This window comes from Strigops habroptila, chromosome 13, assembly GCF_004027225.2.
Source record: "Strigops habroptila isolate Jane chromosome 13, bStrHab1.2.pri, whole genome shotgun sequence".
Classification (NCBI taxonomy): Eukaryota; Metazoa; Chordata; class Aves; order Psittaciformes; family Psittacidae; genus Strigops; species Strigops habroptila.
The window spans coordinates 4567535-4588321 of NC_044289.2; the positions used below are offsets into that span (position 1 = coordinate 4567535).

Below are 20787 nucleotides of genomic sequence, written 5' to 3' on the forward strand. Positions count from 1 at the left end.
TGCTTCTACAGACTTTTCTTCCTACATTCCTTTCTCATTTCTCCTCCGTTTTTCAAAGGAGCCTTGAAAACTCTGAAGAGCCCTGAAAATCCTTCTTTCATGGTTCCTACATAAGCTCTTCAATCATTGATCTCATCCTTTCATCTAGTAAGCATGAGGTAGGTCTCCCTCTAAAACAATGTCTTTGATCAGCCTTGAAAGTTTCTGGAGAGACAGATGGGATGTTGGTGCTGAACATGAAAACTGACTTTTGGGACCAAGCAAAGTGGTTTCGCTGTTTTCACATTACCCAGAACATCTTCTGGGATGAATGCAAGGCTCACACTCTAACCTCTGAGATAGACTGAACAGGAACTAGCAGTCCTGAGAGGCGCTAACTGGCATGTGACTGAAATAACCTGCAATTGCTGCACATACAAATGCAGTTTTGTAGGGCTATTCGGTATCACTGGGCTCTGGGTCCTGGTATTTTGGTTCTTTGTGCTCCTGAGGGCAGTTCTGGGGCAGTCTCAGGAGAAATGAAAAGTAAACAGCTTTTGCAAATGTCCAAGTACTACAAACCATGGAACATTTCTCATATCTCAGCCTCAGCTGTCTCATGTAGAGAGAGCAAGTATGTGGATAGCACAGGTATCGATGGATTCTTGGACTTGATGCTCAAGAGATGAGGACCACCATAGCACCACTGACTCTAGTGGAGAAGTTGGTCTGCTCCCTGAAGTTGAGATTGAAATACTAATGACAGTAATTCAAAGAAAGAGGAATACACAACTGCTACCTCTGCATTTAACTGCTGCATTCCCCATCATTGCCTTTTTCACAGTTCCAGTGAAAGCAAGGTCAAGCCAACTGGCTTTCATGTTCAGCTGTAAGCAGGAGCCACTCCCATCCTGCTTGTGCAAAACTTTCTAAGGAACTTGGGCCACTGTCCTGATAAATCATGACAGAAATGAAGTAAACTGTGCGTGTGGTCACTAAAGCATCCTGGTTTCCTACAGGATTGGGCGCCAAAGGTAAGTTCCCATGGTGTGCTCTGATATTGAGGAAGGGGCAGGACATTGCTTCCTTCTGTTACAGAGCCCCTCTCCCTCCTCATCTCAGCTCCCTGTTTTATGAAACCTGTTGGAATATGATATATTTGAGCTCTCAGCTTCCTTGGGAGATTGGCTGAAACTGGCTGAAGGGTTCTAACACTATGAGGCTCCACACTTGTGCCGACATGGTGTGATCCAAGAGCCCCTCTCTCTCCTGGGAAACCAGGCTAAAAATATGCTGTTCATTAGGACTCCCCTTTCCCCCCTCCTTTTCACTGCAGAAAAGACTTTTCTTAAAGTGTGTATGTCTGCACTGTAGCCCAAGGAGAGAAAGAAAGCATGTCCAAGGAGTACTTGGCTGAACTTCTTTATCATATACTGAAACAGCAAAAAGAACTTCAAGAAAACAAGATGTTGCTGCTGCTTCAAGAAAAGAACACAAACCTCCACCAAAACCCTCGAGCCAAAGCCTCTTCTTAATGAGTACATGACACTGGAGAGCCTGGAACTTTGGAGAAATGTGGAAAGAGTCTATTAGCCTAGATGAAACTTCAGCTGTTATCCTAAGCACTCTAGACAGAATTTTAAATAACGTATTGCTTTATGTGCATTTTAATGGCTGCAATATACCAGTGACGGATTAATTTTTCAGAATACAGAGATTTATGTATGTCCTTACTTTCTGAGCTGCTGAATGATGGATGTGGAAGCGCTGATGCATTGCAGTGTCAGCACTGAAGCCAAGGGAAGGGGTTAACTCCTCATCACATTGTACTAAGTGCCTGGGATTTGCAAGGTCAGATGGTGAGGATTAGTTTGATGGGTTCAAGCTCTACCACTGCTTTTGTGAATAGTCTTGGCCAACTTATTTGATCTGTTTTGTGGGTCTTGCAGATGAACGCTGCTGGATCCCCTTGAAACTATTTTGGATTTTGCTGCCCTGGCTGCCTTTGTGGAGTGGAAGCTTAGGACTGGGTGAAGTCCTACCATTGATGGCACAAAGAAGGGGCAAAACTTGCTTTTTGGTACTGCTACTGAGCACTGAAAATCTTCCATGAGTTTGCTTTGCCCCTGTGACCCTGGATGCAATGACTGAAGTGAAGCCTGAAACCCCAGAGGGAGCAAGTTTTCATTAGCCCTGCAAGCACCACCGTAACTGCTCATAACGGACATGGCACCCTTCAGCCTGAGGGATGACAAGAGCTAACACACACTGCCCTGAAAGCACCTACAGAGTATGAGCAATATACTTAGGTGCTCACAGCTAAGCCTAGACTTAATTTTGTTGCTGAAGCATGGCTCTGGTTTGATGTGAGTGCTCAGCACTTGCAGGGGGAAGGTGAGGGTGGCAGAAGGGGAGGAAGACCCTCTTCTTGCCCAGGGAAACTACTGAGCCCTCCACAAAGGCTTTTCCAAGTGGAGGAACTGATGAATGAAATAACAGCATGGCCACATTCAGGTATCATTAGCAAAAAAGTCATCAACTCGTCCTAATCAGAATTAGGGAGAGAAATCCAGGGCAGCAGCAATGGACTGTGTGCCCTTAAGTGAGACCAGCACTGAGATTCACAGTGCTAATTTGACCAAAAACACTGTGTGACCTTAAATGAGTAATGAAGAGCAAGCCTTAGTGGGACTTCTCCAGGAGAAGATCTGTACTGTCCTCAATGGCTTTGGTAAGACAGTACACCTGCATTCAGATGCTATGATGATGGTGGGACGTTTCAGAAATGGTCGAGGCCAGAGCGAAATTAGCCCCGATGACAGACCCACAAACAGATACCTCTCATGAAAGCAACAGCAGTTCAATGGATCATCAGCTTATTTTTAATACCCTCCTGCCATCCCCTACAATTATTTCTGATTTCCTGAAGGAAGGTTTCCGGAATGCTCTGATCAGTGCCTTTGGGATGATTACCAGGACCGGTGTGTTTGGCAGCCCTTGGAGAGCATATCCCTTTGATATTTTTTTAAGTTCAGGCTACACTGAACTCCCCAAATCGATTTTCCATTTGTCCTCCCTTTCCCCTAAGAACACTCTCTGTATACTGTGCACATTTAATTTACTCCAGCAATTTCCCGTCCCACTTTCACATTTTTGACCATAAAAACCTGGGAAAAAGATAACTTATACTGACAACTCTGTCAGGGCATCATTTCTCCTAATGCATCACATTAGAGTCTTATTGAAGCATGAACAATGTGAAGCCTGGGCTCACCGTTGTCAGCCGCCAAGAATGTGGCCTCGTAGACATTATTCTTAATGTAGTCTGACTCTCGATCAAGGACAGCAGCAGTAGTGATCTGACCATTTGTGGCATTAATGTTCAGCCAGTTTGCAGGATCTGACAGCTTAGAGTATCTACAGAGAAAGGAAATAAATACACGGCAGTCTTTTCACTGACACATCCTTAATATTGCTTGAAATAAGGTTTGTCTGGACTCCTGACCCATGATTCAAAGGACCTCTGATAACTGGTTTTGTTGACAAACAAAACGCTAATTGAGTATCTGGGTTCTGACCTCTACAATTACTCAATTTTTTTATTTCTTTCATTTTAAAGGCTTTTCTTTTTACTAAGTGCCACTTACATGCCAGCTTCCTGCTGCTGGGAGTGGACATAGCCTGATGTCTCTGCAGCCAGGGAGAAATACGGTCTGTGATGACCACTGCATTTGTATGCCTGAATTAGAGGATGGATTCCTGCTCTCTCCTTCTCTTAATGTTGCCTTTCCTAAAATAGCTCTTGCTCTAAAGCCATAGATATTCTTGTTTTCTGCCCTTCGCTAATAAACAACAGTTTGGGAAATACCACACTGGAAGAATGTGAACAGTTTTCAGGCCACTGTTTTCTATCAGAATTGTATCTTTAGCATCAACTGCCTTGGGGACACTATAATGGGAACTCACAGCTGTATTGAGGCACAGACCCAGGTCTGCTTTCCTGAAGCATTTTTATATGTTCCTGAAATAGCAGGTAGGATGATCCTATGCATGTGTGAGCTTTGGAGAGAGCAGCAACAAGGGGGTCCTCTTGGCAGTCCCTACTGTGCCCTGGGGCTGGAAGAACCCAAGGGCAGATTCACCTCCCAACGACTCAGTCAACTCACAGACCAAGTCTGTTCATGTCCTACACTGCCAGATGTGAACATGGTTTGTTTTGGGCAAACTTTTTGCATGCTCTCCAGATCAATGTGTTTTGTTTACCTTTCCCACTTGCTTGTTTTCTTGGTTTTATTTTATTCCTTATTTACTAGAACAACAGTTTGAGTTGAGATGGACCCTTATCACCTAAACTGGAAGCTAATAAATGGCCAAATTACTGAAATAAACCAAAGCTGAGCTTATTTCATGGGTAACTCAGACCTGCTGATAGTTTTATATAAATTTTTGTAGTTAGATACACAGGCAGGAGGGAAGGTTTCTGGTGAATATCCCTTTCCAGAAATGGGCTGTTTGAAGCTGAAACTCAAAGTGAAACTTGAGCTGCATCAATCCATGTGAGCAGGAAAGCAACACACAGCTGCAAGAGCCCCTGCCAAAGGAAAGAATTACATTTCATGGAGCTAGACTTTTTGGGATGTTTTCATTTCTTTTTAATATCACTGCTGTGAGTTCCCTGCCCTTTCTCTCCTAAATGACCAGGGATCCAGTTTCAAAGCTGACTTTGTGAATGTGTCTGTGGCTAATGAGGATAACTTAAGGCGTGACATTGGTCATGCCAAGCTGTGCCTTACTGGAGGTGCTTCTGTTTCCTTATCTTTTATTTGTAAAAACTCCATTTCATCAAAGACTATTTAGAGGCTGAAAACTGTATGCAAGGGTCTAGCAGCTGGATCAGCTCTGAGAAGTGCTTATCATGGATCTGTAGGCTTACCTGTCTGGGTATCTTTTTCCCCTAACTCACCAATGCCAACTGTGAAGAAAAATCAATATATCCTTTGCATAGCTCACAAAGGAGGACCCCAACAATGCTCCACTGCTTTTTGCCAAGCCTTGACATTGGGCTGTCCCTGATCAAAAGGGGGTAAGAGGGATTGTACTTGGGTTTGGAAACAAAGTGCTGGTGTTTACACAAAATGTGTGTTCTGGAAGCCCTAGGAAAAAACAACTCAAGTAATTGGCTGCTCATATTCACAGAAAAGTCTTATAGGACCCTGCACTTGCTCTGTGTGATGACAGGAACGGTTTAGCAGAGCCGGTCCTTGTCCCAGAAATGGCAGATGCTCCTTTGGATTACAGATCATCCATCTCTGGGTTAGAGGGAGTATTCAGTCAGAAATGAGCTGTTCTCTCCTCTGAAAACCAGCCTTGGTACAGACATGAGGGAAATAAAGACCCTTCAAAGGCCAATATTTCAAAACGAATATAAGAAGAACTGGCTTGTTAGTGAGGATGGTCTCCCTCCTCAAAAGTCACAATACCTGTCTAAAGACAACAAGATAAGGCAGGGAGTAAACTATCATATTCTAGACCAGACAGCTCTGTGCCAGGTGAAATATTTCAAGCTCTTCCTGACACGAAATGTCACAACTGATGTAAGTTTAAATGGCCTTGTGCTCATGTTGTATACTCAGGTTTTGCCAAAAACACTGCGGTCCTTACAGACTGAGAGTAAAAAAGAAACAAACTTCTGCGCATGCAGAAGTAGACAGGAGCAGGAAATGCATTTCCCATCTGCGCAGATGGAGGCTGAAGTACTTGTGAAAAGTGCCACAAGGACTCTCATTTTCACACACACTTTCCTGCCAGTGCAATTCCTGTTGGGAATGTGTGTGAGCTGGGGTCCTGGACAATGGTGGGACAAAAAAACCCAGTGAGTGACACCCTCCTGGTTGCAGCATGGACTAAATTTGATCTTAAACTGCTTAGATCAAACATCTAACTTTTACAAGGCTAAAATTTTTCCAGCTGCATCCCATTCATAGCGAAGGCAACTAATGAGGAGGTTACATTTGGCGGCTGGTCTGAAGGGAAAAAGAAGGTCAGAACAAACCTCATTCACTGCAGAGCAGGCAAGGGCTGCTGGAGTGCTTTATGTGGACTGGCAATAGTCGGATAAAGACCAAGTGCCAATGGCATGTGAATGGGTGTTTGGCTGCTTGGGCAATATTTAACTATATGACATCTTAAAAGCCTGTTCAGCAGCTATTTGTAACCAAGCCAGCCTTGCTCTGAGTGGGCTGACAGCTCCTTTGTACTAGGCTTTTTAACACAGGTTGAACCTAAATCCTCTGGAAGCAACACAAGACATGATTAAAAATCCCAGTCATTCCCTTTGGAAACCTAGCCCTTAGCCCCTTCTGTGCCTCAGTTTCCCCCTGTAAAACAGAAAATAACAAAGCTGTCTTTGTCTATGCCTCTGTGTTTATAAAGTGCATAAACAACATAGGTCAAAGCATCCTTGACAAGGCAGAGACAAAACACTTAGTAGAATGCAGGTCTGACCTCTGTGGCTCTGTAACCATGCAGAGGCCCCTTGCTATTGACTGCTGGCACTTGAAGCTGCCAACTGCTCCTCTGCAAGCCAGTAATGTGGGGTCCAACTTTGCCTGCCCTCCTGCACCCAGCCACTCTGGCTTACCTGGAGCAGGGAGAATGGCGAGTTCACAAGCCTGCAGGATACTCTGTAGGCACTCGACTGAGGGTGCCAATCCCTGCCAAGCATTTTACTCATCTTGCATCAGTTAGTTTGTGAATTAGCTTTCAGCTGCTTTGCTCTCCAAACTTCTGCAGCTGCAATCCCCCACCTGTACATGCGCTCACTTGGCCGCCTGGTCTCCCACCTTACTGCCTGCTGCATGAAGCGATCAGGATCCACTGCTGAAAATGTTGTCAGGACCGTCCCCGTAGGCACCCCTTCCTCCAGCCTGATTAACTTGTGGTTCGTCGGGAAATACGGTGCTTCGTTGACATCTGTGACTGAAATGGTGACTCCTGCAGTCGACTGGAAGGACATCTGGATGCCACTGGCCAGGGGAGCTTGGTTTGATACCATCACTGTCAGCATGAAAGCTCTGTTCATCTCGTAATCGACTGCCTAAAACAAACAAGCAAGCAAGCATAGAGCCAAGCACAGGATAAATTTTACCTTCTGGCTGAAAGCTGCAAGATTTAGAAGGCAGATGATATCAAAGTCACTGCCTCAACTCGTTTCCTCCTGTGAGCTCAGTTCTTTTAAAGGCGTAAATCCAGACCAGCTTCAATCCAGTGGAGGATTTGGCCTTCCAGTATTTGGGTCAAACAGTTAAAAACCCCCACAAAATAAAAACTGCAAACAGCAGGGGGGATTTGCCCTGTGTTTTGTTCCGGTGCTAAGTGGTTTCCAAAAAAGAACTATCTGTGTTAGCTGAGCACTGAGTGAACAAATCCACCAAGAGCTGCTCTAAATGCAACACGCAGAGCCTGTTAAGAGGGACTGGACAGGTACTTAACAATGCTATTAGCATTTCGAGCTGCTGACTAAGTAACTGTGACAGTCTATGAGGACTCATGAGCTTGAAGTGCTCTTCATTCTTCCTCTTAAGTGAGTTTATAAGCAAAGGTGGAGCTGCAGTGAACAAGGCCTGGTCTGGTTTAATCAGGCAGCCTTTCCACTGAGACCTCTTGTCCTCTTGCAAGACACTTTGTGATTCCCTGAGGTTGCCTGCACACTCCTACAGATGTGATTTGCTGTTGGGTGGCCACCGGTCTCTTCTCAACAGAAACATAAAGATGCGTCTCACAAGCCAGAAGGAGTGAAAAGCCTTTGCTGGCACAACTGACTGAACCACAGTATAATAATAATTTCTAAACCACCCCACTAATTACTATGAGGGAAGTCACTAATCATCTGCCAGGGAGGCTTGAGTTATGCAGGATCACACCTCTGCTTGTTAAAGAGTGCTTTGCCATGATTTATAAATGTAGAAGTGTAACCATTCTCCCTAATCCCTTCTCCAGTGCTGAGTCTGCAGAGCGGACTCTTCCCAGTGTAAAATGCCACAGTTACATTGGCTTCAGTAGAGCTGTACTGATTTACATCCGCAAGATCTGGCTTCCATGTTCCGTTTAAAACTCCAGTATTGTCAGGAGAGAAAACAAATCACAGGAGGCTACATGAGAGAAACAAATTTCAGGGGCAAAAGGTAAAACACTGGAATCTCTATTCGATTGAAGTGCAAATGTTCCTATTGCTAAATGGTTTCCTGACAGGCAGGGCCAACATTTAATAAATAAAAGGAAGCATAAAGATTCCCAGTACACCCACCAGCACTGACTCACAGACTTGTCCCGCATTCAAACAAGACTCATGGTAAAGGATCCCATTTAAACCTTATTCAAGGCTTTGAAACAACTTGACTAATGCATTTCCTCAATTTCTTTTCACAACCCTATAATTTATATTTCTCTAGTCTTATTTATTTCCTTCTTTTTGTGCTGGCCTGTTTGCTAACCTTGCTGGCATGCGGTGGCAGTGTCCACAGCACTTTAGTCTTCAAGAGAGACCATCTGCCTCCTCCTCTTCTGTGTCTGAGTCCCCTTTCACATACTTTGTTGTCAAAAATATAAGGTAAAATCAAGAGTTTGTGCCTTCACGGCAGTGTTTGTGCTATTGTCCCCAGTGAGACAGGAGCCCCTTGCAGCCAGACACAGTCCAGCCCTAAGCAGAACTTCTTTTACACCATTATAAGCCATTTCTACCTAACAGTTCATACTTCTGATCCCTAAAACTGCCTCCTTCTGAGGATAACAGCACCCAGAGCACTCAGTGCTCTTCACAGTGCACTAACCCTTCCATCTTGATGCATCTCACTGAAAATGCTACATATTCATCAGTCCATGGTTTTAGGGACATGGTTTAGTGGTGGACTTGGCAGTCCTAGGTTAAAAGTTGAACTTTATGATCTTCTAACCTAAACAATTCTATGATTCTATGACAGCAGGATCCTAAAAAACCCCATAGAGCCGCTACATCTGGGACAAGGAGGTGCTGGGCTGTTGCTTACTTTCTAATTGTATGTCCAAGAACCACGTAACATGAAATTAAAAAGCAGCACCTTTGCAGATACCCCTTGATGGATGTTCAGTGTCTGATCTGGCCCAGCTGCTCTGAAACACCCACTTGGAGATGCTGCACATCCTCCTCCTTCACTAGCGTCTCTGACCTGGATGCAGCAGAGTGAAGCCTCGTGTCCTCCTTTTCTCAAGGTATTTTTAACTAAAGTGAACAAATTTTTCTTATGTTATTGTTGAGGCAAATAATAACTGAAGCCTCGGAAGCATCTCCATTATAAATTCAGAGCTCTGATCCATGCAGAGTTTATAATAACATTTTACTTAGCTGGCTGCCACAGGGCAGCCACTGCTGCTCTGGGAGATTGCCTTCAGACTCTGCAGTGTCTCATCTGAGTGCGAACTTTCTCTCTTCCCTTGATCGAGGCTTTCTTTGAAGATCAGGGTCTTGCACAGTTATGGAAATGTTTTGGAAAGGCATGAACAGAAAAAGGAAATGTTACACTTCTTGTGATTGGACTGGAGCTGGAGTTTTGCTGAGAGTGGCTACAAAAATGCCCTCCCCTACCCCCTCAAGAGCATCATCTGAACTCCAAAAGGCTTCTTGGTTTGGAAGCATTTTTGGCCTTCCATTTCTGACCCCCAAACTTCTGGTGAAGAGGTGGGATTCTTCACAGAACACCCTTTTTTGGACTGTTTCTGTGACTGCCATAGCCCAGATGCAAACCCCGTTGCTTGCGGCAGTGGGGAGTTATGTATAAGCAGCTTCAAAGAGCCACATAAAAATCCACCCATGTAGGGTCTGTAAATAAAAGGTTCATTACTTGACTTAATTTTTTACCTGAGTTTTCAACCTACATCAGTGATCAAACTAGCAAGAGTCTGCTCCAACACCATGAAGAACAAGCTCTGATTGGCCACCCAGTCTGACTTGCATACATTTCCCAAATCTTTAAGCATATTCACTTATTAACAGAGAACAAAATATTTCAAAGAAGAAGGTGGAATCCTAAGAGTCTTCCCTTCTTCACCATGAAAATTTAATCACAAGCAATTTTACTCATTCTCCTTGCTGAAAATACACTAAAAAGCCTCCTGGGTCGATAAGGGCAGGAAACTCTTGGTGCCCAGGAGGATCAGGTGAGGTTATATAGTGAAGACATTCAATGCAATTTCAAGCTTTGAGCTCAGCTTGACAATGGTGGATTTTCCTGTGGTTCTCTGCATTGTGATCACTGTGGGTTACACAGCAGTGCAAAGTCAACAGCAGCATCAGTGGTGTCCTGGCAAATCCTTCGTGCTTTTTGCCTGTAAGTTCTGAATAAGGGATGGTTCATTATGGAGAAGTCCTTGTGTAGCAGCGATGATCATGTAAATCCCCTGTTGTTCATTCTGATCTGCCTTTAAACTACAGCCGTGACACTTTACTAGGTTAAGGGGCCCTCCCCTGCTCCCAGTGAAAACATTGTGCTTCAATTTCAGACTGGCTGCTGATGTCTATGGAAGTTAAATTCTTGCATTTTACTTTGTTGAATGTTTTCTGTTTAAGCAGAATACATATATATATGTATATGTGTATACTTACATGCATATATGCATCCATATACATAGGTGTCCAGGACCACTCCTAAGCTTGAAGAGGTTTTGTAACCTTGCACCAGTTAAGGCTGTCAACCATCATTACAGAGCAATAAACAGTGGAAAATAAAAGGACCCTGCTGAAATACCATCTAGCAGGTAAGATGATGTCTCCCTTAAAGTTTCAGCAAAGTGGCATCTGCAGACACACACACATAGCCTAAGGGTCAGAGAACAGGACAAGCTCAACAAGCTCACACGTTCCTACCAGCATAACCTCACTGGCATTTCACTGATGTCATATTTCCTAATACCCAAGCTATGTATATTAAGAATGACTGCCAGTTATTAGCTACAAGGTGGTGGGGCTCTTTTTTTCATCATGTGTTTTCAAATCACATTGCTCTTTAAACATTAGTGTTTCATCCTATGTTGTTGATTAAAACTTTCTGTTAGAGAAGGCCAGACTTATCACAAGATGCAGGCTTTATGCATCACAACATGTATTATGCTTTTCAGATGCAGTGCACAGTGTGCATCGTGCGAGCTCTTACAGATCCCAGCAGCCTATTCGTGATGCCTTTGCTTTTTTGGTAGTCAGAGGGAGCATCCACAGGCATCTTATCTGGGAAGAGATTCAGTGAACTCTGAATGGATGTGGTTATGTTCTGGCTGTGTGCAGTGACTGCAAAAGCATTCACTGCCTGGGCTGCTGGCCTCAGTAACTGAAAGGGAAGCAAATGCTCAGATGAAGATAAAGTCATGTCCTTTGGAAGCAAGGAGGGAAACAGAATTTGATACTTGCTGTGGGTATCTTGAGGGCTCAAGCTCTCCTAATGCTGAAAGCAATAGATGGAGGAAAGAAGGGATGATGGATATTTAACAGTCTTATTTCAGTCTTTCAACAAGATCCTCTGCTGATCTAGGGAATGGCTTTCACGTGAGAGAAGCTATTCCGAGCTGAGGATCTGCCCCACACTCTGTGTTTATTGCTTGATACTAGGAAAAGGAAAATTTCTCTAAGATTTTTCTGCCAAGCAACTCAATCAGAGGAAAATCTCTCCTTTCTTTCTGTTACCAGGAAATGCACTCCTCCCGCAATCTCTCCTGCACTCCCTGCTTTCACAGAGGATCACTTGACTGACCCCCTGCAGTGAAACGCTATCCCCTGATTCACAGCTAATGGGGAGTTTTCTGGCTCAAGAAGGAGAAGGTGCAGCCTCTGCCCTAACCTCACCAGGCAGGGCAGGGCTGCACAGCCCAGGAGCCATTCCCTCTTGCAGTGCTCAAAAAGCTAAGGAGGAGCAGGACACGGAGGTCAGGCTCAGAGACTGGGAAGAGCCTTCAGCACGGGAGAGTTCATGAAAGCTTAGGGTGAGCTGGGAAATCCAGAACCAGTGGCATATGCTTGAAGTAAAAGTATTCAGTACTCCTGTACAGGGAGAAATGGGAAACAACAGATTTGAGCACTTGCATTTCTGGGGTAGAGAAAGTATGAAATAACTGCAGGCTTCCGGCAATCCCTGTAGCCTTAGCTAGCTTAAAGTGACAAGTCTGGATTTGCTTTCGTGTCCCCCTTACCTTCACAACGGTTACCATGCCTTCGTTGGTGACCGGGTCTGTCCGGATGGTGAAATGGCCGGAGGGGTCTCCGCTGATGATGCGGTAGATGGCGTTCCAGTTGGGGGAGTGAGGCTGGTCCCGGTCCATCACTGTCAGATTTGCCACCACCACCTCCACTCTGTTCTCAGGAACTTCTCCTGAATACTGCAAACAGAAGACAGGAGCGGTCATGGTGGGAGCTTTCCTCTACCTCTCCTCTTTTCTACATCAGCACACTGACTGGGAAATCAGTCTCATGAAGAGGACCATGGGGTCCACACATCCCTTTCTCACGTCAGGTTTTTGTATTTTTTTCCAAACAATTCAAAGCCTAGTTTCACCCCTCCACCTCAAGGAGAAGAAGCTATCACCAAACCATTGCCCAAGATTCAGCAAATGCTTGAAATAAATGAACAAAAAATGCTTTTGATGTTCTGTTCCAGCAATCAGAGAGTTAATTGTCAACAACAAGTAAAAATGGCAGACTAAAACGTACATTTTTTAGGATGACTATGCCCCTTTAACCTGAGGTATTTTGCCTCACTCAGATTTCAGTGGTGGCATTTTATTGCTTTTCAGTGATTTTACTTAATTTTCTTTCTTTCTTGCCCTTGATTTGATTTTGTCTCATTATTTGAAGTGTTTCTTGTGATTTTGCCACAGCCTTTCGTGGTGCTTAATTCTCTCATTTAGCACTGATTTTCATGGAGCATGGTCCGCTCAGCCGTATCCTGATGCATTAGCTGCATTCTCCTGCTTTCCAGCCTTTGATTTATCATACGGCTGATCAGGGATCCTGGCCTGTGAATACTTCCAGTGTTTGGGGCTGCCAGTAAGACACATTCCCAAATTTTCAACTGTCTTCATCTCTCAGCATCACCTATTAGCAGCACTTGCGAATCAACACTCTGATTGACATATGGCAAATTAAACACTGGGGAAATGATGGGAGCGGCTGGCTCTGAGTCTGCAACTGAAATCCTGGCGCTGAACTGCAGGAGCAGAGCACTACTGAAAACCTGGCCTTTGGTGTGCACAAATGCCAGGTTATGTAAATGATAATAAATCATTCCTTTGTTAGCACAAGACTCCCTTTCCACTTGTACCCCATACCCATCCATTGGAGTCTTTCAGTTATGTGTGCTTATATTTAGTATATATTATTCCACCACGGACAGCAAAAATACTCAATCTGGCTTATGTTAATGCAAATTTAAATTTGCCCTTTAGTGGTATCCTGAGTGGCATTTTGCCCTCTCTTCTGTTATGCACCTGTCCTAAACAAGTTTCATTAGTGAATGCAGATGGCATCTCTTTCCAGCCATGCTGAGTGGTGGGCAAGAACAGTGGGAAGCTGCAGGATGATTTTAATTCCAGTACACACTACAGCTCTTCTTTCCTCTTTATTTCCCATGATTTCACTCATTTTTCACCCATTTTCTTGCTCAATTTGGAATCTCTGCGGCACACAGCTAAAGCAGGGGAAATATCATACGGAAATTTATCAAAAGCCTCTTGAAAAATCCATTAGATTATGTCATATGTACACTCCTATTACCAATCTTGTCTGAAACCTGCTCCAAAGAACTGAAGGAGATTAGTTAAGCAGGATTGTCTCTTACTAAATCCCCACTAGTTATTGCCATTACATTAAATTAATGTTGTATGGCATGCCAGCAATGACAAGCTGATGAGCCCCTGTCTCTTTTAGGAGGTGGCTGCACTACTAACATCAAGCTTTTGTAGTGTAATTTCAAAGGTGTTAAGTACTTTGTGCCACCATCTCAAATCTTTGGCCTAGGACCACATTTCTTTGTCCGTTACTACTAAGTTTACGCCTTGCAGGACCAAACACAATTAACTCATCAAGAGCAATCTATCAGTTGTATTTGAGACACTGAAGAGGGCCAGTCCTACAGGCTGCTGAACACCACCAGCAGGTCATAACCCAAGACAGTTTACAAGACATTTTTAAAATACAAGGTGTATTAAAAATTATAATACACGAGCACATCTCAATATAAAGCCTGGAGAAAGATCCCAACAGCATATAAAGCTTTTTTATTAGTGTGAAACCCACAGTGCTTGGCATACACTGAGCAATTCAGCATACCTATTAGGTATAGTTAAGCAATGGTCAGTCCTATGCAGCACTGAGGGTGGATATTGTCTATTAATTACACTTATAAAGACAAATATTTTTCTGATGAGAACAGATTACCTTCACTGGAATCAAAGGAGCCATCCAAAACTCTCCAGGTTAAAAAGAAAATCTTGGTTAGATACACCATAAAGAACAATTTTCATCAGCTACTGGGAATCCAAACCGGCGCCTGCCTTTCCTCCTTCTAACACTCCCCCACTATCATTATTATAAGTAAATGCTGTAGTGTGTATTGTCCACAATTGTCTTTACCTTTAACAAAATTAACTAATGACATTAAATTACATCTACTAAAGGAAGGATGGCAGCTCAAAGCTACCCACACTTCTTTAATGTCATTCCTTCCCTACCCAGGAGTAATTTAGGAATAATGAACGATGGCATCTTTCACTATGCTGCTTTCCAGCATTCCTTGTGCTGTAAATTCTCTTTCATAAGATTACAATTGATTTTGAAATAAAGAGAAGCATACCTATCCAAACAAGGTAAAACAATGGGCAACGGAGGAGCTGCTGGAGTAAACATAAGATTGATAAAGCAGTGCTTGACCTATACTTGTAGCATTTACTCATCATGTTCCCTTGTATTTCACTTAGCTTCACTTTCAATTGTTGCATTTGAAGACCTCAATTTCCAGAGTGCCTTTTTAAAGACGATTCACAGGGATTTCTACGGCTCATCGTTACACACTTCCCTTCTCAGACAAGGATTTGTTCTAAACCTGGCATGTTCCTAAATCCTTAAATTCCATAGGGTCTTTTTCCTTCCCCTCTGTCATGGTTTAAGCCCAGCTGGTAACTCAGAACCATGCAGCCATTCACTCACTCCCCCTTGTTCTTTCCCCCCCAGTTCCGGAGGGATGGGGAGGAGAATTGAAAAGAATGTAAATCCCACAGGTTAAGAACAGTCCAGTAACTAAGGTATAATACAAAACTACTACTACTACCACCAATAATAATAATGATAAGGGAAATAACAAGGGGAGAGAATATAAAACTAAATGGAGAAAGGGAAAAAAACCCCAATAAACACAAGTGATGCACAATACAATTGCTAACCACCCGCCGACCAATACCCAGCCCGACCCAAGCAGCGACCTGGGCCTTCCAGGTAACTCCCCCCAGTTTCTATACTGGGCATGACGTGCTGTGTTATGGAATACCCCTTTGGCTACTTTGGGTCAGGTGTCCTGTCTCTGCTTCCTCCCAGCTTCCTGTGCCCCTCCTCACTGGCAGAGCATGAGACTGAAAAAGTCCTTGATTGGAGTAAACATTACTTAGCAACAACTAAAACATGGGTGTGTTATCAGCGTTGTTCTCAGACTAAAGCTGAAAACACAGCGCTGCACCAGCTACTAAGGAGGAGAAAAATAATTGTTACAGCTGAACCCAGGACATCCTCCCATAAAAGCCTGTGCTGGCATATGTCCTTCTCTCATTCTTCTGGAGCTGGCCTATCTGAAGTCATGTCTTGCTGAAAAGGTAATAATTCATTCTGACTTTTGGGTTGAATCAGATTATACTAAAATTGGTTAAGCCCAGAGTTTTCTTTCATCTCACTCAGTACCTGACAGCATATAAACATGCAGACAAATATCACTTTGGAGGAGAAAGGGATTGATGTAGGGGACAAATGACGAATTCACACAATGACTTGACTTTGTGCAATAAATCTGGAGCCTGGGCGGTGAAGCCATGCACAGCAGAGTAAAACCAATTAGCTCACTGCACCCACTCCTAGGGAGGTGTGGCATGGAGATGGATGAATACAAGGATAATTATTCAGGCTTCCTTCTAAAGGGAATTCCTTTTTTTCCAATGTTCTTGCTTTTTTCTAGCTGGTTTTGCTAAAAAGCTGTGAAAGCAGAGACTTCATCACATGAACATCTGCAGAAAGATTTTTGTGTTGTCTCCAAGATTTGCTAATGATGACACATTTGTTACAGGCAGAAGTAGTTTATGAAGGCTGAATTGTCTAGAGAAATAGTGTTTTATGACCTATAGCTACGGATTAATGCAGAAGAATAAGGGCATCTCAGTCTTCTTATTAGACTCTGAGCCCTTACCCTGACAGCTATGACTGCTGCAAAGTGCTGCATCTTCTCTCTAGGTCCCCAAAGTTGAAAGAAACTAAAATGAGAGCACACATGAGCACGTGGCATGGGGTGTCCCATCTCCAACTGCTTTCTGCCACCAGGCCACCCTGTTATGCAGCAAGCTCTGGATACGAGGTGAGGTGCAGCTGGGGAACCCAGGCACAAGTATACTTGAGGGCATACTCCTACTATCCAAGTGCTGACATGTGAGCCAACTGCTTACCTTTTCCACATGATATTTAACAAAGACACTTGAATAGCAGGGAAATTAATAAACAACTGCAGTCTGGTTGCCGCAATCTGTGTAAAATGGGGAAAAAAAAAAGATTAAAATCTCCTAATAAATCATTAATTGTGATGTGCCTGCCCAGCTGCAGCACGGAAACAAGCAAATGCCATCCTAATTGATTGCTTCTTATTCCATCTTTATAGGCCTGCATTTTGTATTGTGGGGGTTGAATAAGCCCAGAGGTGTAAAAAACCTCTAGATTGTACTCTGTGTATCTGCCAACTTGATATTTAGATCAATAATTCTCCTCCCCCCCAACCCCCCTACTCCTACTACCAGTAATTTAGCTTTTCTTTCTAGCAGCCTAATTGCTGTTTTCATAAGCCTTACTATCAATTCTCTGACCTTTAATTTCCAATATCATTTGCTGTACAGATGACTCTGCTAGGCTGCAAGTTATCCTACCCCTCCACACTGTACGGGTCAGACTTGGCCATCAGCTTCTGTGACACTTAAGTAGTGACTTCCAGGTTCTCTCTTCACCATTACCACTGTGCAGTAGAGACCACAAGCTCGCTTGAACCTCCCTAAGATCTCCATAAAGTCAACCTATTTTGCAAATCAGATTTTGAGATGCTCACTTTTTTATCACATTTTATTAAAGAACTACTTACTCTTCTGTGGTCTTGAATGATCATAGAATCATAGAATGGTCTGGGTTGGAAGGGACCTTAAAGCTCATCCAGTTCCAACCCCCCGCCACAGGCAGAGACACCTTCTGCTAGAGTAGGCTGCTCCAAGCCCCTGTGTCCAACCTGGCCTTGAACACTGCCAGTGACGGGGCAGCCACAGCTTCTCTGGGCAGTCTTATTAGATCCTTATATCTAATCTAAGCCTACCATCTTTCAGTTTAGAACCATTCCCCCTTGTCCCGTCCCTACATGCCCTTGTCAAAAAACCCTCTCCACGTTTCTTGTCAGCCCCTTTAGGCACTAGAAGCTGCTCCAAGGCGTCCCCAGAGTCTTCTCCAGGCTGAACAAGCCCAGCTCTCTCAGCCTGTCTTCATAGTAGATGATCATCACTTTGTAAGTACCAATGTCCTCATTTTTTTCTGAGGCAGCCTATGGCATTACTCCAGCCAGCAACCCCTGTGTAAGCCTCTTAGCTGTTGAGTCTTTTTCCTCATGCCCACTGCACTGCAGTGTCCCTGCTTCAACTTCACGTTCACTTGGATCTACTCCACAGTGCATCCATGTATGCTTATCATACTTCAGACTAGTTATATGCCATGGGGCAAATGCTTCCCAAAATGTTCTCTATAAAGCCCACTGCACTCTTGCCAGCTCACGGTTTTGCTCCATTGGTATGAGGCCCAGCTGTCATGGTGCTCATTCAGAAATGGATTGCTTGGGCTGACAGGCACCGGTTCGTTGCGTTCGGGCAGGAGTCAGCCTTGCCCAGCCGACCAGAGAAAAGCCCATGACAATTAGCTCACCAACTTTTAAAGGATGCTTTGGAAGTTCTGCCTTCATCATCAGTGGTTTGTGCTATCAAAATGCCTCACCTGCCTGCAAAGCCATTCTCACAGCTCCATGGTGCGGTGGATCCGGTGTACCCCCTTGTTTATTGGAAGTTTCTACAGGAACGTTGCATGATGTCCAGCATGGTCTCAGTGTGCTGGTTTCACTTCTGCTGGATGAGTTTGAAAAACAACAGCAGGACCTAAAGTTTTGCACTTCTGAAGCTGATCTTATGATGGGGTGTAGACAACCTCCATCATGTTCCTGCAGCTGATCATAGCCGTTGGCTGCATGCTTTGTCTTTACTGGTGGTGTTATTTCAAGACCTCAAATAATGACTAGATTTGATTAAATTACCAGATGTACTCTTTGAATATGAAGACAAAACAGGAACAGAGGACAAGAAAGCAAGACACTTTTTTAATTCGGAAGCAGCAGAAGAAAACAGTCTGATTTCAAACTCTCTGGCGTGAGGAAGGAACGTGGAGGTCTCGCCTTGGTTCAAAGACTCTTCGAGTACTTGCCAGGAGTTCAGAGACAAGAGCACATAATAGTAAAAGGATATTAAAGGAAAAAAAAGAAGTTTGCATGTCTGACAATGAGCACTATTTTTTTTTCATTATCAGATGTTATATTCTTGTGACAGTATGAAAAGATGCCACAGAACTGATGACACAGGACACTATTCTGCTGCAAGATAATCATTGCCAGATAAATATATGTTATGAAATGAGGTTCAAACTTTGCATAGAATTTAGATATTTTATAAAAATGCATTTCAACACAAAGGAGCTTTTTAAAATGTTCATATGAAAGGTTTAAGAAGAGATTAAAATTATGTCCTTGGAAAGGCATATAGCCTTGTCAAGAAAAAAAAAATTCTACATTAACCCCATGTAGGAAAGTTGTACTTTATTTCAAAGGCTATAAAGAACAACTTTAATCAACCTACTTGACTTTGGGGACTTGCACGTCTTGCTGAAACTCATGAAATCTGGCATAGTGTGGTTTCCAGAACACAAAAGCCTTTAATCTGTAACCTGGCACTCTAGCACATTCAAATCCTGATACTATCTCCTTGTTAGGAACTAAAATTGTGAATTTATCCAAAATGGGATCTCATCTCATCTAAATGATATAGCCTTTGCAACAGTGACCTTTAACAATAGTTATACTCAACAATAAAAGATTTTATGTCAGGAGCCAGTGGAAACAGTATATGTTAGAATTCTGATCTGATAGCAAAGCCTTTTATTTTCCAGTTTTAGATGAGAATCCTTTGAACATTTCATTTGCTCTCTTGTCTAACATACCTTTGTTCCTTGCCTTCAGAATGAACAGCAGGAAAAGGTAGCTGATAACTTTCTTCAGACTATTGGATTGTCAGGTGTAATTAGTAATGCTATCTTTTAAACAGAGGCATAGATTTTAAAACAGCTGCAACTGCCTACAAAATCTCATTCTTAATAAGGTATGTATACATATTTTTATATAATAAACCAGTTTTGCACAGATACATTATCACTTTACAGTGGCTGACAGCCCTATGCTTCCCTTCAGCTGCAGAGCTAAAGGCTAAGGGACTTGCCCCTGTAGTTGTAGAACTGGGGTTGGAACCATGTCCTGTCCTTTGCTGCCTGCGTTGGGGCAGGATCCTGAAAACATCATTAATTCATGTGCTACTTGATAAATCCATTAGGTCAGCCTGGATTAGTCTATCGATCTCCCTAGTGCATTGCCATGTAGCTTTGTGATCCCTGCTGAGCTACTGAGATGGAAAAGCTCCCAGACAGGAATGTTGGCAGAGATCCATGCACTGGGGATGATGGGCTGGATCACCAGCTCTTCCCCAGGCTCTGCACCACAATGGCTTCAACTGGGGAACATGAACAGGTTTGTACAGCTCGGGAAAAACAGGCCAAAAGAACCGTTTGTGAAGCTCCCACCATCTCAAAGGCCAACTGTGGTTTAGATACGTTGACTTTGAATTGCCAAAGCAGTGCTAGCATCCTGTGCATCACCCAGCGCGGCAGGAGGAGAGCTTTCCAACATGCAGACTGCCTTGTTTGCACTTGCTCTCCAAAATAACCATCTTCCTTAGAAGAGGACGAAATTAATTTGTTGGCATGTCAAGCCTCACATTTCTTTCCCCATCCTCAAACTGCGAAGTAGCAAATAACGCCCCTGTTTTGAACAAAACTTTGAAAACAGCTTTCCTGATTAACATGTAAACCAGACTGACAAAAATCATGTGACAGAGTTCAGCTCCTAAGCGAGCAAAACACACTCCACAGCTCTGACTCTGTATTTCTTGGTGAAATGTGTATAGAAGAGGATGTTTTAATTCAGACACCTGTAATAACATTTCATAAAGAAGAGCCTTAAGCTGATAATTCTGGTTTAAGATTTTCTTATTAACTGCCCACTCCTCATAATGAGTTTTTAATTTTTCTTTTTTTTTTTTCCAGATTTTAAGGCATATAAAAGCTGTTCGTGTGCCTTTGGGATCTGAAGATGCATATTTGGGAAAGGGGGAATTTTAAGAGGACTGAAACTGAATTTTTTATGT

The 20787-nt window shown here is 43.3% G+C and overlaps 1 protein-coding gene across 3 annotated transcripts in view; it reads right to left on the bottom strand.

The window, feature by feature from the left end:
* LOC115615267 (cadherin-4) overlaps positions 1-20787 on the bottom strand; it is a 460442-nt gene that overhangs the window by 16036 nt on the left and 423619 nt on the right. For all 3 annotated transcript variants that reach the window (XM_030503209.2, XM_030503210.2, XM_032920281.1), the window contains 3 exons: positions 12190-12375; positions 6822-7075; positions 3254-3396 (listed from right to left, as the gene is read on the bottom strand). In XM_030503209.2, the coding sequence (XP_030359069.1) occupies positions 3254-3396; positions 6822-7075; positions 12190-12375 (583 nt within the window). The remainder of the gene's footprint in view (positions 1-3253; positions 3397-6821; positions 7076-12189; positions 12376-20787) is intronic.